At 44.2% G+C, this 13691-nt stretch overlaps 3 protein-coding genes across 3 annotated transcripts; 2 read left to right on the top strand and 1 right to left on the bottom strand.

The window, feature by feature from the left end:
• Window positions 1-1783: 1783 nt before the first annotated feature.
• On the top strand, window positions 1784-4562 carry LOC310871906 (bifunctional UDP-N-acetylglucosamine 2-epimerase/N-acetylmannosamine kinase-like; the record flags this gene model as incomplete). The annotated part of the gene is made up of 2 exons (XM_083783543.1): window positions 1784-3039; window positions 4547-4562. The coding sequence occupies 2 exons, from the start codon at window positions 1784-1786 to the stop codon at window positions 4560-4562; spliced, it is 1272 nt and encodes a 423-aa protein (XP_083639669.1).
• A 207-nt stretch (window positions 4563-4769) lies between these two features.
• On the top strand, window positions 4770-6032 carry LOC310871905 (bifunctional UDP-N-acetylglucosamine 2-epimerase/N-acetylmannosamine kinase-like; the record flags this gene model as incomplete). Its single annotated transcript, XM_083783542.1, has 1 exon — window positions 4770-6032. One exon carries the CDS (start codon window positions 4770-4772, stop codon window positions 6030-6032), a length of 1263 nt encoding a protein of 420 aa, XP_083639668.1.
• A 5005-nt stretch (window positions 6033-11037) lies between these two features.
• LOC310871904 (CMP-sialic acid transporter-like) lies at window positions 11038-12054 on the bottom strand (the record flags this gene model as incomplete). The annotated part of the gene is made up of 1 exon (XM_083783541.1): window positions 11038-12054. The coding sequence occupies one exon, from the start codon at window positions 12052-12054 to the stop codon at window positions 11038-11040; it is 1017 nt and encodes a 338-aa protein (XP_083639667.1).
• Between the last annotated feature and the right edge of the window lie 1637 nt (window positions 12055-13691).

The raw sequence follows: 13691 nt of genomic DNA, 5'->3' as shown, positions 1-13691 counted from the left end.
CCCCCACAGCTCACAGGACATGGACCCCATCAAATTTTTTTGGGCCACCACAATGCTTTTCCAATGGGAGTCATACCATGGTTTGATCAAACATTTGTGTTTGATTGCTGATGGTGTTCTTCCTTATGCCTTATGCCTAAGTACTAGTTTGCTGATGGTGTTCTTCCTTATGCCTTATGCCTAAGTACTAGTTTCGCCCGGGACTCGTATGCACCGTCCCAGCCGTCCCGCCAATTTTGATGCGTATGCACCGTCCCAGCAAATTGTGCCTGATACGGCAGTGGTGCCAGATTACATGGTGTGTGTGTGTATATGTATGTAACTAGCTCTCAATGATGACGTAAAAAATATGTGGATTAAAGGACCCAATGCCAGAGTGTAATTGGTTTTCGATGGTGACGTAATGACGATATGTTTTAGTGTTGGGAGAATTAAAGGTAAGGTAAAAAGGTAAGGTAAAAAGAAACAAAAAGTACGTAATTTATTCTAATTGTTGTTATTGCAATTTACGAGCTGCGTTCGCTTCCCGCGTTTGCGTGTCTTACTTGTATATGTATAACTAGCTCTCAATGATGACGTAATAAAGATGTGGATTAAAGGACCCAATGCTGTTGTTTAAAAACAATTACCATTGTCTCATTCAGCATTATCAAAAATTAGTTTAAAAAAAGTAAGTCATAAAGCTTTATTCTTTCATAAAGCTTTATTCTAGACAGAGACCCGAAGATTAAGCTGTCACACTGTATTATGTGAAAGACCTTTTAAGCCTCGTACGTACAAAGCCAACTCCAGTTGTGACAAATCATGACAACAAACACAATTTTTCGGGCCGAACAAATAATTAGAAGAAAAAAACGTCAGGTTAAAACACTCTTTTTGTTGTTTTTCTACTTTGTAATTATTTGTTTGGTCCAAAATATTGTGTTTGTTGTCATGACTTGTCACAACTCCAGTTGGCTTTGTCCGCGGCGTAATCGTCTTTGAATAAATACTTTGTGAAATGTCTATGGGAAAAATGCATTGGGAATTATTTCCTGGGCCTGGTGTCGTCATGAAAGGGGGCGGGACTGCAACTCTATTGCAGATGTTTTATGTTACAATGCAGATTTGTTAACACATTGTTAAAATTGCACATTGCATAAAAATAAAGTTCAAACAAGTCTTTCATTCATTAGTATTCAATAGTCTTAGACCTGAGGATACGGGAAAAAAAATTAAAATCATGACAGTTTTTTCATCAAGGACCCCAAAAATGACATCTACGTTAAACAAATCACACTGATGTGAAGTGAGGGGTGCTCTTATCATCATACATCACATTCTGTGCTCAGCCAATCAAGTCATCGCTATGGGGTACACATGAGGGGTAGCACCCCTCAAAAATAGCAGACATACGATCTGACATTTTGAACATAAAAAAATAATCACACCCGTGTGAAGTGAGGGGCACTCTTATCATCTTACAACATAAATTACAACTTGCAACGGGTTTGTTTTAGTCCTCAAAACATTAAACATTAACATTAAATTTGTCTTTATTGTCTATGGTGTTTTCTTTTAGAGGGGATCCAATATGACATATGCCATGACTACAATCCTATATATTTGGTCCGGGTTGATCTAGTGCTGACATCAGATATTTGATTGGCTTAGTCATCGTGACAAAGCACAGTCGGATAATATATATTAGAGGTCTGCTCAAGGTTTGCGGGCAGAAGCCTAATATTATTGAAATATTCTCACAGAGGTGATCCAAGTGATTAGGTTTAAAAACTGTTAAGAAATGTCGCAGAGGCCATGCCAGACGGCCCACATGAAAAGGCAGGTCAAGGTGTGCGTGGCTACCTCCAATCGGGCCGACTATTCCAAACTGGCCCCAATAATGCTTGGGATCAAATCGAAGCCAGACGCGTTTGAGCTGCAGGTGGTGGTCACGGGGTCCCATCTCATCGATGATTACGGATACACGGTCCGCATGATCGAGGAGGACGGTTTTGCCGTCGACGCCAAGCTGCACACCATCGTGCGAGGCGAGGATAAGGCGTCCATGGCGGAGAGTGTGGGACTGGCCCTGATCAAGCTGCCCGACCTCCTGCAGAGGCTCCAGCCGGACGTCCTGATCATCCACGGGGACCGCTTCGACGTATTGGCGTTGGCGATCGCTGCCGCTCTAATGAACGTCAGGATACTGCATTTGGAGGGAGGAGAGGTGAGCGGCACCATCGACGACTCCATCCGCCACGCCGTCAGCAAGCTGGCCCACTACCACGCCTGTTGCACGGACACCGCCAAGCGGCGACTCGTCGCGATGTGCGAGGACCCGTCGCGCATCCTGATGGCCGGATGCCCCTCCTATGACAAGCTGCTCTTGGCGCTTGACCAAGGCGTCCTCGCGGGCACCATCAAACGCCACCTGGGAGACGGGGTTCAGACACGTGACTACGTAATAGCACTGCTGCATCCCGTGACCACGGACAACCCGAACTCCATAAAGCTCTATGGTTTGATGTTGGACGCTCTGAGGTCCTTCAACAAGAAGACGCTCCTTCTGTACCCCAACGTAGATGCCGGCAGTAAGGATATGGTGCGTCTGATCAGGAAGAAGGGCATCGAGAGCCTCACTAACTTCAAGTTGGCGAAGCACGTGCCGTTCAATGATTTCGTCCAGCTGGTGTCCGGCGCCGGCTGCGTGATCGGAAACAGCAGCTGTGGCGTCAGAGAGGCCGGAGCCTTCGGAACGCCCGTCGTCAACTTGGGCACCAGACAGACCGGCAGAGAGACGGGACAGAACGTTCTGCACCTGAGAGACGCCGACACCCACGGTGAGATCTACAGTGCACTGGAACAGCAGTTTGGAAAGAACTACACCTGCTCTAAGATCTACGGCGACGGACACGCGGTGGAACGCATCCTGGGGTTCCTGCGGCGCATCAATCTGGACGAGCCCCTGCGGAAGTCATTATGCTTCCCCACCGCGGCCACGGACCCCCACAGCTCACAGGACATGGACCCCATCAAAAATTTTTGGGCCACCACAATGCTTTTCCAATGGGAGTCATACCATGGTTTGATCAAACATTTGTGTTTGATTGCTGATGGTGTTCTTCCTTATGCCTTATGCCTAAGTACTAGTTTGCTGATGGTGTTCTTCCTTATGCCTTATGCCTAAGTACTAGTTTCGCCCGGGACTCGTATGCACCGTCCCAGCCGTCCCGCCAATTTTGATGCGTATGCACCGTCCCAGCAAATTGTGCCTGATACGGCAGTGGTGCCAGATTACATGGTGTGTGTGTGTATATGTATGTAACTAGCTCTCAATGATGACGTAAAAAATATGTGGATTAAAGGACCCAATGCCAGAGTGTAATTGGTTTTCGATGGTGACGTAATGACGATATGTTTTAGTGTTGGGAGAATTAAAGGTAAGGTAAAAAGGTAAGGTAAAAAGAAACAAAAAGTACGTAATTTATTCTAATTGTTGTTATTGCAATTTACGAGCTGCGTTCGCTTCCCGCGTTTGCGTGTCTTACTTGTATATGTATAACTAGCTCTCAATGATGACGTAATAAAGATGTGGATTAAAGGACCCAATGCTGTTGTTTAAAAACAATTACCATTGTCTCATTCAGCATTATCAAAAATTAGTTTAAAAAAAGTAAGTCATAAAGCTTTATTCTTTCATAAAGCTTTATTCTAGACAGAGACCCGAAGATTAAGCTGTCACACTGTATTATGTGAAAGACCTTTTAAGCCTCGTACGTACAAAGCCAACTCCAGTTGTGACAAATCATGACAACAAACACAATTTTTCGGGCCGAACAAATAATTAGAAGAAAAAAACGTCAGGTTAAAACACTCTTTTTGTTGTTTTTCTACTTTGTAATTATTTGTTTGGTCCAAAATATTGTGTTTGTTGTCATGACTTGTCACAACTCCAGTTGGCTTTGTCCGCGGCGTAATCGTCTTTGAATAAATACTTTGTGAAATGTCTATGGGAAAAATGCATTGGGAATTATTTCCTGGGCCTGGTGTCGTCATGAAAGGGGGCGGGACTGCAACTCTATTGCAGATGTTTTATGTTACAATGCAGATTTGTTAACACATTGTTAAAATTGCACATTGCATAAAAATAAAGTTCAAACAAGTCTTTCATTCATTAGTATTCAATAGTCTTAGACCTGAGGATACGGGAAAAAAAATTAAAATCATGACAGTTTTTTCATCAAGGACCCCAAAAATGACATCTACGTTAAACAAATCACACTGATGTGAAGTGAGGGGTGCTCTTATCATCATACATCACATTCTGTGCTCAGCCAATCAAGTCATCGCTATGGGGTACACATGAGGGGTAGCACCCCTCAAAAATAGCAGACATACGATCTGACATTTTGAACATAAAAAAATAATCACACCCGTGTGAAGTGAGGGGCACTCTTATCATCTTACAACATAAATTACAACTTGCAACGGGTTTGTTTTAGTCCTCAAAACATTAAACATTAACATTAAATTTGTCTTTATTGTCTATGGTGTTTTCTTTTAGAGGGGATCCAATATGACATATGCCATGACTACAATCCTATATATTTGGTCCGGGTTGACCTAGTGCTGACATCAGATATTTGATTGGCTTAGTCATCGTGACAAAGCACAGTCGGATAATATATATTAGAGGTCTGCTCAAGGTTTGCGGGGCAGAAGCCTAATATTATTGAAATATTCTCACAGAGGTGATCCAAGTGATTAGGTTTAAAAACTGTTAAGAAATGTCGCAGAGGCCATGCCAGACGGCCCACATGAAAAGGCAGGTCAAGGTGTGCGTGGCTACCTCCAATCGGGCCGACTATTCCAAACTGGCCCCAATAATGCTTGGGATCAAATCGAAGCCAGACGCGTTTGAGCTGCAGGTGGTGGTCACGGGGTCCCATCTCATCGATGATTACGGATACACGGTCCGCATGATCGAGGAGGACGGTTTTGCCGTCGACGCCAAGCTGCACACCATCGTGCGAGGCGAGGATAAGGCGTCCATGGCGGAGAGTGTGGGACTGGCCCTGATCAAGCTGCCCGACCTCCTGCAGAGGCTCCAGCCGGACGTCCTGATCATCCACGGGGACCGCTTCGACGTATTGGCGTTGGCGATCGCTGCCGCTCTAATGAACGTCAGGATACTGCATTTGGAGGGAGGAGAGGTGAGCGGCACCATCGACGACTCCATCCGCCACGCCGTCAGCAAGCTGGCCCACTACCACGCCTGTTGCACGGACACCGCCAAGCGGCGACTCGTCGCGATGTGCGAGGACCCGTCGCGCATCCTGATGGCCGGATGCCCCTCCTATGACAAGCTGCTCTTGGCGCTTGACCAAGGCGTCCTCGCGGGCACCATCAAACGCCACCTGGGAGACGGGGTTCAGACACGTGACTACGTAATAGCACTGCTGCATCCCGTGACCACGGACAACCCAAACTCCATAAAGCTCTATGGTTTGATGTTGGACGCTCTGAGGACCTTCAACAAGAAGACGCTCCTTCTGTACCCCAACGTAGATGCCGGCAGTAAGGATATGGTGCGTCTGATCAGGAAGAAGGGCATCGAGAGCCTCACTAACTTCAAGTTGGCGAAGCACGTGCCGTTCAATGATTTCGTCCAGCTGGTGTCCGGTGCCGGCTGCGTGATCGGAAACAGCAGCTGTGGCGTCAGAGAGGCCGGAGCCTTCGGAACGCCCGTCGTCAACCTGGGCACCAGACAGACCGGCAGAGAGACGGGACAGAACGTTCTGCACCTGAGAGACGCCGACACCCACGGTGAGATCTACAGTGCACTGGAACAGCAGTTTGGAAAGAACTACGCCTGCTCTAAGATCTACGGCGACGGACACGCGGTGGAACGCATCCTGGGGTTCCTGCGGCGCATCAATCTGGACGAGCCCCTGCGGAAGTCATTATGCTTCCCCACCGCGGCCACGGACCCCCACAGCTCACAGGACACGGACCCCATCCCGGGGATACGCAGCGCTCTGCACCCGTAATTCATATTTTGTATTCGTAAACAAATGTGTGCACCCGTAATTCATATTTTGTATTCGTAAAAAAAATGTGTGCTCCCGTAATTCATATTTTGTATTCGTGAAAAAAATGTGTGCACCCGTAATTCATATTTTGTATTCGTAAACAAATGTGTGCACCCGTAATTCATATTACAGCCAATGCTGTTCAACATTTACATACATGACCTACCGGATACATCGTCCAGAAAGTATGGCTACGCAGACGACCTTGCCATCATGTTGAGTCGACCAACATGGAAGGCGATGGAAGAGGGCCTGAATGAAGACATGGGCACCATGGTAGGCACCATGGTAGCATACCTTCAAAGGTGGCGTCTACAGCTTAGCGTTGGAAAGACAGTCGTGTCGGCATACCACCTTAGCACCAGAGAAGCAAGGAGGGAACTTGAGGTGAGAGTCGACGGCAAACGCCTGGAGGTCCAGCAAGCCCCGAAGTACCTCGGCGTGCGTCTGGATCGGACACTGTCCTTCAGTCAACACCTCAAGGAGCTCAAGGCCAAGGTGACATCCAGGGTTGCACTGATCCGCCGCCTCGCTGGAACAACCTGGGGAGGCGCTGCGTATATCCACCCAAGCCCTGGTCTTCTCAGCAGCGGAATACTGCGCCCCAGTCTGGAGCAGAAGCCCACATGCAAGAAAGGTCGATGAGGCAATCAACAACGCCCTCCGGATCATTACGGGATGCCTGAAGCCCCACTTGCCAGTCCTTGCGGGAATAGCTCCGGCCGGCCTCCGACGGGAAGCTGCCACCCTCGTCCTGGCCAGGAAAGCCCCTACAACAGGGCAGCACAGGAGATGCTCAACACCACCCCTGAGGCCATCTCCAGAGATGCATGGCTAGCAGCAGCGTGGAAGCAGGAGTGGGTGTCAGCCGGGCCCTCCCGCATGCATCGGTTCATCTGGGATCCAGGAGATGGCGCCATAGGAGGAGATGATCTTCCTCGCAAGCAATGGACCACACTGAACCGCTTAAGAACTGGGGTTGGAACTACGAAAAATGTAATGAGGAGATAAAAAAAGATATTGAAAGATGGGCTACTTTGCCACTCGACCTGAACTCAAGGTTGAGTTCAGGTTGTCATGCAGCGCATGAAAGTGAAGGAGACGGACAGATATAGGCCTGCAGAGGGGTCTGCTGACCTTTTGACCCTCAAGAATGGTCTCAATTCCTGCACCAGTGGCATACTTGTGTGCACAAATGTATACTGGAACCGTCCAATTCCAATTACTGGCCTTCATGTTCTTATGTACAAGGAAGTAATAGGAATCTATTGACTTGTTTCCCTACAGACTCAGAGACTCAGTTCCATGGGACACCCTTGTACCATAAAGACTTGATTCCATTTCAGCTGGATTAAGTGTCATAAAGACTTGATTCCATTTCAGCTGGATAAAGTGTCATCGCCACAGATCACACCCTGACTTTGGATATGTCAAAGGTGGAATGTTCCACTCAGTCACAAAAGCATTCATTCACAATTCCTGGACCATCAATTGGAAATATGACATTCACTGTACAATAAATGTAGATTCATACATGTGTAAATACAGATTGTGTGTTATGTGAAATCTAAAGCCATGAAAAGTGCATGCGTACACCCTTTCCCAAAATGAACTTCAAAGAAACATTGCCTCACAGCAACATGTTGACGACGTCTGGAAATGTCACGAGACATCTCAATGTCTCCATCTTGCAAAGAGAGTGACATACAGAGTAACTGAGCCCAACGAAGAGAACTATATATTGAGGAGGCAGACAGAGCCAGGATTAGTAGGATAGTGGGATAGTGAAGAATCCGAAACCCATGGATGGAGGGAGAGACCAAGGAGCCAGAAGGATGAGATGGGTCTTGGCCACATCGCTACACAGACCAGCTCCCGACGCTCTGACCTGAGCGTCCACCAGGCGATCCCAGGCACTACATCGACCAAGCTCAGGGGTTATAGCCAGACCAGCAATCGAACCCCTGCCGCTTGCACGCAACCTCTCTCCCTCAGAAGACAGAAGACCCCAGTCTGTCTCTCTCTCAAAGCTCAACAAACCAACGCTCAGGAAAGTGATGCATTTACATCAAGTTTCTAAGTTCATGGCAAAGAACATTACCTATCATATAGATATTTCATTATCATTTCATTTGTTTCTTCAATTCTATTTGAACCTGTATTAACCCTTGTTTAAGAATTCGTTTGATTATTGTTCTACTAAGTTTGTCTATTAGCTTAGGTGTGGAAATAAATTGATTAATTTTTTAAACAAGTCTATTATTTGCTCAAAAGTTGAACTTACTGGTTTTTGACACATGCAAAGTAAGAAAGGCTATGTAATGGAAAAGACCTCTTACCTTCAGATTCCATAGATTTATTAAGATAAAATAATAATTGATTATTTTATAATCTTTTAATTGTTTTATTAGTGGTTTAACTTAAAGGCTAAATACAAATCAATCTGGTGCTTATTCCTAAGCTCATTTCACTGGTGCCCCTTCTTAAATTCAGATTGATTTTGAGTCTTAATTTTTGAACTTATAATTCATATTTTTATAATTATGAATTACACTAATATAAAGTCTACCGGATTAAATATAACACCATACATGCTACACTATGTAAAGCGCTTTGGATAAAGGCGCTATATAAATGCACCATTTACCATTTTGGTGTAAACCAGATTATATAGCTAAATGGAAAAGGAATTCAACAAACATCCCATTCAGAATATTATAGGAGACAAGGAAAAGTTTAAGAAAATAAAACACTGTATGGATCCAATCACCCTATTTACACTGGAGATCTGGTTTAAAATAGTAAAAAATTATAAGTTAGAAGAGGATATAAAGATTTTAAAATGGATGGCATTTGATAGTTCATTTAAACCTGCAGGGTATGATAAGGAATTTAAAATATGGAGTAATAGAGGAATGACAGCATGGTGTGTTTTGGAGAAAAATGGGGCATTGGAGAGTTTCACAGATTTGAGTGTTAAATACATGTTGGATAAACATGATTTCTTCAGGTATTTGCAACTAAGGGATTATTACACTAAGGAAGTCAAAGGGAGGCCCTCCATAGAAGTGAATGGAATTGTCCAAATTAGAGATGTCCCGATACTGTATCGGTATCGGGAAAAGTATCGGATCGCCCCTTATTTGTCATATCGGGTCATATCGGTATCGGTGAAAATGCCAGTCTAACCACAGATCCAACACAGGGGTAAGGAGTTAACACTATGGCAGGTAAATACAATGTTGGGACGTGTGGAATTTGCTTTGGAGTTGCCCAAACTGCAAGTGCACATTTGAGTGAGGAGTCTGCTATAAACACAACACGAGATATATAGCTAGATAGCTATAAACACAACACGAAATCACGACACTGGTATTGGTATTCGGTATCGGCTAACACAGAAATTGAGGTATCGGGATCGGATCGGAAGCGAAAAAAGTGTATCGGGACATCCCTAGTCCAAATCATTAAAAATATATACAAGGGGAATAATATTCGAATTATATCAGCAATATATACAACACTGATGAGTGGCAGTCATTCAACGGAATACATTAAAAATAAATGGGAAGCAGAACTAAACATAGAAATTACAGAAAAAGATTGGACACATATGTGGAGAATACACCATTCAACTACCAATTCACGGATATGGAGGGAATTCTCTTGGAAAAACATGTGCAGATTTTTTATAACACCAAAAATCAAGAGTAAGCAGTTGAAGCAACAGATACAATGTTGGAGAGGTTTTGGGGATGAAAATGTGGATCACTCACATGTGTTTTGGTAATGTCCCAAAATGGAGGAGTTTTGAAAATGATACATGAGCAGATACAAAAGATATTGAGATATGAGGTGCCTATGAAGTGTGATGTTTTGTATTTAGGAAACTTGATGGGGGGTAAGATTCAAGGAGAGGATAGATATTTGGTAAACATTTTACTGGCGGCCGCAAAGAAAGCTGTCACAAGAAAATGGGGACAGATGGAACCTCCAACACAGGGACAATGGGACCCCTTTTCCACCGGTTGGTTCCCAATGGGAACCGGTTCAGTTCTTTTTGGTTTTTAGTCCATGAGCCAGAGCTCCAAAATTGGTGGGCAAACTATACCCTATATTAAATTGTCTATAGGATCAATACAAGTAAATTAATACATGATAACCCTTCCACAGTAGTAGCTTTTTCATATTTTCGATTATTTTGCATATTTTCCTACATAATGCCTCATTTGCATATTTAGAAAATGTAATTTTTTTAATACAATAGATCATTGTCTTCATGTAAGTACTCAATTGGGGAAGTTTCACGGTGATAACAATCTAATATAGGTATGGTTTTGCCCACTCAATTCATAATTAACGTTTCAATTTTGGAGCTCTGGCTCTGGACTAAAAACCAAAAAGAACTGAACCGGTTCCCATTGGGAACCAACCGGTGGAAAAGGGGCCTGGGAGGACTTGATTCAGGAGATACATTTTATGGAGAAACTGACACACCGTCTGAGGCTACAAGAAGAAAAAATGGAGGACAAATGGTATAAATGGACAATATTTAAGGGTATAGGGGAATGAGAGACAATTGTAAATGCCTAGAAAAATGTATGTAACAAATTTGAAACGCAATGTCGATGCTTGTTTTATTTTTTATTTTCTGTTTATAATTTTTTGTACGTTTGTGGTGTTATATGTATTGTAAGTTCGTTTTTTTCTGTCTTGTCTTAAAAACCAATAAATGTAAGTTGAAGTTGGGCGCTTCAATGCATCATTGCAGAAGTGGGGATTGGCAGACAGTGCGGCATGTGAGTGCGGTGCCCCTGAGCAGACCGCCGACCATGTCATCTTCACCTGCCCCTTACACAGACCGCCCTCAGAGGCCGGCCTCTTTGACCTGGGACCAGAGATGCGGGCGTGGCTCCGCGACACCGAGTTGGACCTCTAACGTTACACGAAAGAAGAAGAAGCCTCAAACAATGGATTCCTCCTCATCTGAGGCTGGCCTCGGCAACTTGCACATGTTCTTTGGAAGAGCATACAGGCAGATGGACGCGCAGACGAGCAATGTTCCAAAGGCAAAGATGAGGTTTATCTGGAGGCGAAACAAAAGGGCCGAAGCCACGGTTGAGATAAGGATGGCAGCCACGGAAGCGAAGTTCTTCACAATGTTATCCGTGTACTGTATTACGACGGATGCATACATACCCCCCACACTGGCCAAGCCCAGTACTAACCACACCCAGGGTGTGTAAGCAAAGTAGAATCCTTTATCCAAGATGATGGTCCTGTTAGCCTCCCACATGAAAACGACAGCAAAGGTGATCGGGATGCCAGACAGGTACAGCTGGATGTTTCTCACCCACAGGGACTTTGTTTTATGTGGACTCTTCAGTACCTTCTCAAAGTAAACGCCTGCGAGTCCAGAACACAGGACAGCGACAATAACGGCTCCAAATCCAACGAGAGGGTCTTGGGCCCCGGGAGTGACTTCTTCAGGTTTCCAATGGACAAGGATGGCGCCCGCGGAAAGCACTATCACAGCGATCCACTGGCGTGCGCTGAGAGTGCAGCGCAGCAAGTAAACTGAACAAAGGGCTGTGCAGGGTATCTTCAACTGGTAGGTCAGTTGAAAGGTGGCTGCGTCGAGGTTGCTCAAGGCCAATAAGACCATGTTGTTCTGAATTGCGTACAGCACAGATACAACGCACAGCTTCAGCAACTCTTTGGGAATGAATACATGTTCCACAATGGAGCTTCCCAGCCGTCTGAGACCCGTTTCCTTTGCCATCATGCAGAAACTCAGTATTAACTTTATGAGCTCAGCAGTGAACACAACAGTAGCTGAGACATACTGAGCTTGTCCTGTTGTTCTCGTGTACCGCACTGCCACTGCATACGATGCTGAGATTGTTGCCATAACGCCCAGGCAATACAATTTGAACAAAAGACTCACAGGTCTGTTGTAGCCAGGTCCGTCGTTAGCCATCGTTCTTTTGTTGTGGAACGGGGCTGCAACAATGGGGTTGGAGGGTTGGTTCATCTCGATGCCTTCTCATTTTTGTAGCTCGAGTCATCCATTATATATCCTATGTCCTGTCATACTCCTGATGTCACCAGTCCATATATAGTCCTGTAGCAAGTCCTCAAAAAGGGAGGACTGTAGCATGCTGTAATAATGAAACTTGTATTTTCCTTTTTTCAAAGTTTGACGCCTATGGCCGGCCGCACTGTTTAACCAATCCCCGCAACATATACTTCAAAACGTGCGGCTCGGCCAGGAATGGTGTGCTTGTGCTTATATTTCGTCACGCGTCATGGTGACGTAATTCGCAATAAACGTAGACAAAAATAGAACTGCACTCTGTCGAGTGCATACTTGCTTGTTGCACACTAGTAGGCCATAAATGGCCAACTAGTGCGCAAGCAGAGCGCGCAAGTCCTTTCGACCGCTGTAAACTGTCAAATCTCAGTATCTCTGTGAAGGAACGTTTGAAATGATTAATGTTTAGATGTAACTATTTGCTACCTACTTTATACATATAAACATCTAGTATTATTAAGTATGATTCAAGTTTCTATCTATATAAGAAATACTGTTTTATCGTTGTAGATATATTCTGGATCCCTTTTTAGTTTTTCTAGTCATACACATACACACCACGTACTCTGGTCCCAGCAGATCAGGCACAATTAGCTATTTTATTTTTTACTGATTATGTATATAGTATACGTATGACTAGCTCTAAATGATGACTTATAGTATATAGGCATATACTATATACGTATACATATATACTCTATACTCTATACTGTATAAAGTGTGTAGTTGTAAGTTGATTAGCGGTATACTGTGGTTACTTTGCGCCAAAAACCGTGACAGCTGTTCCGCCATTTGAGGCTTACGCAGAAAAACATCAAATCTGTGCCTGTGTTGCTGGACCAATGATGACGAAATGACCATATTTCTTATGTCATCATTTAGAGCTAGTCATACACATACACACCACGTACTCTGGTCCCAGCAGATCAGGCACAATTTGCCATTTTATTTTTTACTGATTATGTATATAGTATACGTATGACTAGCTCTAAATGATGACGTAAGAAATATATATAGTATATATATAGTATATAGGCATATACTATATATGTATACATATATACTCTATACTCTATACTGTATAAAGTGTGTAGTTGTAAGTTGATTAGCGGTATACTGTGGTTACTTTGCGCCAAAAACCGTGACAGCTGTTCCGCCATTTGAGGCTTACGCAGAAAAACATCAAATCTGTGCCTGTGTTGCTGGACCAATGATGACGAAATGACCATATTTCTTACGTCATCATTTAGAGCTAGTCATACACATACACACCACGTACTCTGGTCTCAGCAGATCAGGCACAATTTGCTATTTTATTTTTTACTGATTATGTATATAGTATACGTATGACTAGCTCTAAATGATGACATAAGAAATATGGTCATTTCGTCATCATTGGTCCAGCAACACAGGCACAGATTTGATGTTTTTCTGCGTAAGCCTCGAATGGCGGAACAGCTGTCACGACGAAGGAGACCGGGCGAAAATATTACTTGCGCGCTCTGCTTGCGCAAGTAATTAGG

Source organism: Protomyctophum parallelum, assembly GCF_964188405.1.
Source record: "Protomyctophum parallelum genome assembly, chromosome: 15".
NCBI classification, from domain to species: Eukaryota; Metazoa; Chordata; class Actinopteri; order Myctophiformes; family Myctophidae; genus Protomyctophum; species Protomyctophum parallelum.
Note: the sequence above shows the minus strand (reverse complement) of the source record. Positions and strands in the feature narration are given on the sequence as shown.